Here is a 2,724-nt window from a genome sequence, read left to right as displayed (position 1 = left end):
GCCGTTGACCACCACAAGACACCAGGACAGGAGGCTGATCTTTGCCCGTTTATTTCCGCCCCGGTTCAATTGTGCAGACGACATTTTAGCAGCAGCCATTTGATCAACAGTCAGCGCTGTGCATAAAGAACGCCGTGCGGGGGGAGGAGGGAATTAAGATTTGGCATTATGTCAGAAGAGAGCTGCCATCCCTGTCTCCTTTTTACCCGTGTGCAAGCGCGCACACAAAGCCATGCGAGGACAGCAAACGCAATGGGGGGGGGGGAAATTTGCATGAATGTGTATTGTGGCTCTATCACTCTTTGATTATTTTTAATAAAGCCCCCCCCCCCTTCCTCTCCTCTCCCAGCACAGTGTGTGTGTGTGTGTGTGTGTGTGTGTGTGTGTGTGTGTGTGTGTGTGTGTGTGTGTGTGTGTGTGTGTGTGTGTGTGTGTGTGTGTGTGTGTGTGTGTGTGTGTGTGTGTGTGTGTGTGTGTGTGTGTGTGTGTGTGTGTGTGTGTGTCACACATGCCTGCGCACACATGTCTACACACAGAAAGTCGGCGGGCACTCCTGATTGGCCCGTGTAACGCGAACAAATGAAGCCCTGAGCCGTGGCTACATGTAAGGGGCCCTGAAAGTAAGCATGTGTTTATTTTTACAGTCAACCAGAGGGGGAGGAAAAGACGAGCGGTTTGAGGAATTGGGGGAGGGGAGAGAGCGGGCGAGCGAGAGAGAGGAGCAGGGAGGGGTTTCTTTGTGGTACTATACAGCTGGAACAGAGCAAAGGGGTTACAAAACGCTGCCGTCTGTCGGAATGTTGCGCGCTACGTGGATGTCTGGAGTCTGGAGACGTCCTTTCTCTTCTGTTTTACGACCATGACCTTCTCCGTGCGCTGCCGCCGCTGCTCCGAGGAGTCCATTTGAAAGATGGAGAGGTCTACCTGTGCCACCCGGACCTGTGATTTATGAAAAGACAAAAAGTGGCAATCTCCCCAAACCCCCCACCCCTGCCGTATATGTGTATTTTTTATTTTTTTTCTTCCAAGCTGTGTTTCTTTTTCTTTATTGCGTTGGCCTGGCACAGTGCCCAAAGGCGGAGGGAGGGGATGACTGGGCTGGGCTGGGCTGGGCTGAGTGCATGGCGGTGGGAGGGATTATGAGACAGGATGGGTGGGTGGGGTCAAGGAGAAACAGGAGAAAGAGTGTGTGTGTGGCTTGTGTAGCAGCTGACTGAAACAGTCATTATATTATGTAAAGGCAGGCGGTGGCGATGGCCGCCAGGAGGAGGCTTGGGGAGGGGGGGGGGGGGGTGCCAGTTACTGACGTGCAACACAAGGTCGTCCCTGATTGGCTCATCAGCACCATTCTCAGCGGCGCTCATTAAAGGTGGAGGGAGGCTCAGCAGAGCACCAGCTTCTTGTGTTTTTCTCCCAGCAAATGGAGGCCACCACCACTGCGTCACAAATGAATTGGTAGCAAGGAAGGAAGGAAGCAAGGAAGTGGAATGTGGATGTGAGAAGGCTAGCAGAAAAGTCAACGTGAAACAACAAGAGCCGTCACCATGCATCGATTGGGCCAAACCATGGAATGTATGGATAACAGTGTCTAGTGGCATCCTTTGTCATGGGATACAGCTACCTGCGCTATGTCAATGTGGCAAGAAATGAAAGTAGCTCGGCCTAAATGACACTGTTCAGGTTCATATCGAGGCCCACTTTGATCGCAGGCAAGCACGTTTTCAAAATCCTTTTTGTTTTGTCGCCCATGAACTTGCTGTAATTCTTGGTCGGATTTGACACCTCACATCAGTGTTTGTTCAAAACCTACCTACGTACGTACAAGTAAGGGCATTTTCCCTCACAGCGGAAATCCCAATATTCATCACTGTCGAGTTCAGAGTTCCAAGCTATTATTAGCGCGCTCTATTTAACCCACTTCTGTCTGAATGATCAGCTGCTCGTAGTTTCTGATGATCCGCGTTGCCGTGATTTCGCAGACTGGAAATAGAACGCTTGGATTCAATCTTTTCAAGTCTGTCATTTACCAAAATGACGAATCCCTCGTTCAGACTGGAGCTTCGTTCTGAACAATCGTCCAAACATAACAATACAGTTCGTTGAACTGTATTGTTATGTTTGGACGATTGTTTTGATGGCCATCTTGCTCCGCGTTTGAGTCATGTGGGCGCAAATTGAGAAGAGCGACCGTGTGATGGAACATGTCAGCGAGTGTGAGAGGGTGACTCCACCGACTGATTTTTCATCATCTCCGCTTCGTTGTGGTACTCCCAAGAAGGAAAATGGCTTGCTTGAAGGTGGCTTGGAATCTCCTGATTTTTCTCCTGTCCTTTCTCCCTAGGCAGGCAGGCAGGCAGGCAGGCAGGCAGGATGGAGCAGATGTCCGAGGAGGCGCTATGGCTCAACTTGCTGAAGCGAGGTCTGGAGTCGCCCAACGAGCGAGAGGAGGCTTTGGCCAAGCGCCTCAAGATGGAGGGCCACGAGGCCATGGAGCGCCTCAAGATGTTGGCGCTGCTCAAACGCAAAGATCTGGCTGACCTGGCGGCCCTGGAGGTGGCCGGGTCCTCTGGGAGAAGCAAAGGGCCCTGGCGTCAGCGCGCTCCATCATCAGAGCCTCATGGGCGCCGCCGCCGCTTATGAGGAGAAGCTAAATGGCAGTCTGAAGACTGGGAGGACACGGCGGCCATGTTGGATCCGGCAAGAATGGCAAAGAGAACATCCTGG

General features: G+C 52.0%; 1 protein-coding gene across 1 annotated transcript in view; it reads left to right on the top strand.

Annotated features, from left to right (window-relative positions):
* Window positions 1–1,181: 1,181 nt before the first annotated feature.
* gatad2b (GATA zinc finger domain containing 2B) overlaps window positions 1,182–2,724 on the top strand; it is a 6,902-nt gene continuing 5,359 nt past the window's right edge. Inside the window, 3 exon segments of the mRNA XM_085900916.1 lie at window positions 1,182–2,558; window positions 2,560–2,662; window positions 2,664–2,724. The exon segment at window positions 2,664–2,724 is cut by the window's right edge and continues 25 nt beyond it. Coding sequence (XP_085757042.1) covers window positions 2,371–2,558; window positions 2,560–2,662; window positions 2,664–2,724 — 352 coding nt within the window. The 5' untranslated portion in view covers window positions 1,182–2,370.

Source organism: Syngnathus leptorhynchus, chromosome 20 (assembly GCF_054491065.1).
Source record: "Syngnathus leptorhynchus isolate UIUO chromosome 20, UIUO_Slep, whole genome shotgun sequence".
Taxonomy (NCBI): Eukaryota; Metazoa; Chordata; class Actinopteri; order Syngnathiformes; family Syngnathidae; genus Syngnathus; species Syngnathus leptorhynchus.
The sequence above is the reverse complement of the archived record's forward strand: the minus strand, read 5'-3'. Positions and strand labels throughout refer to the sequence as shown.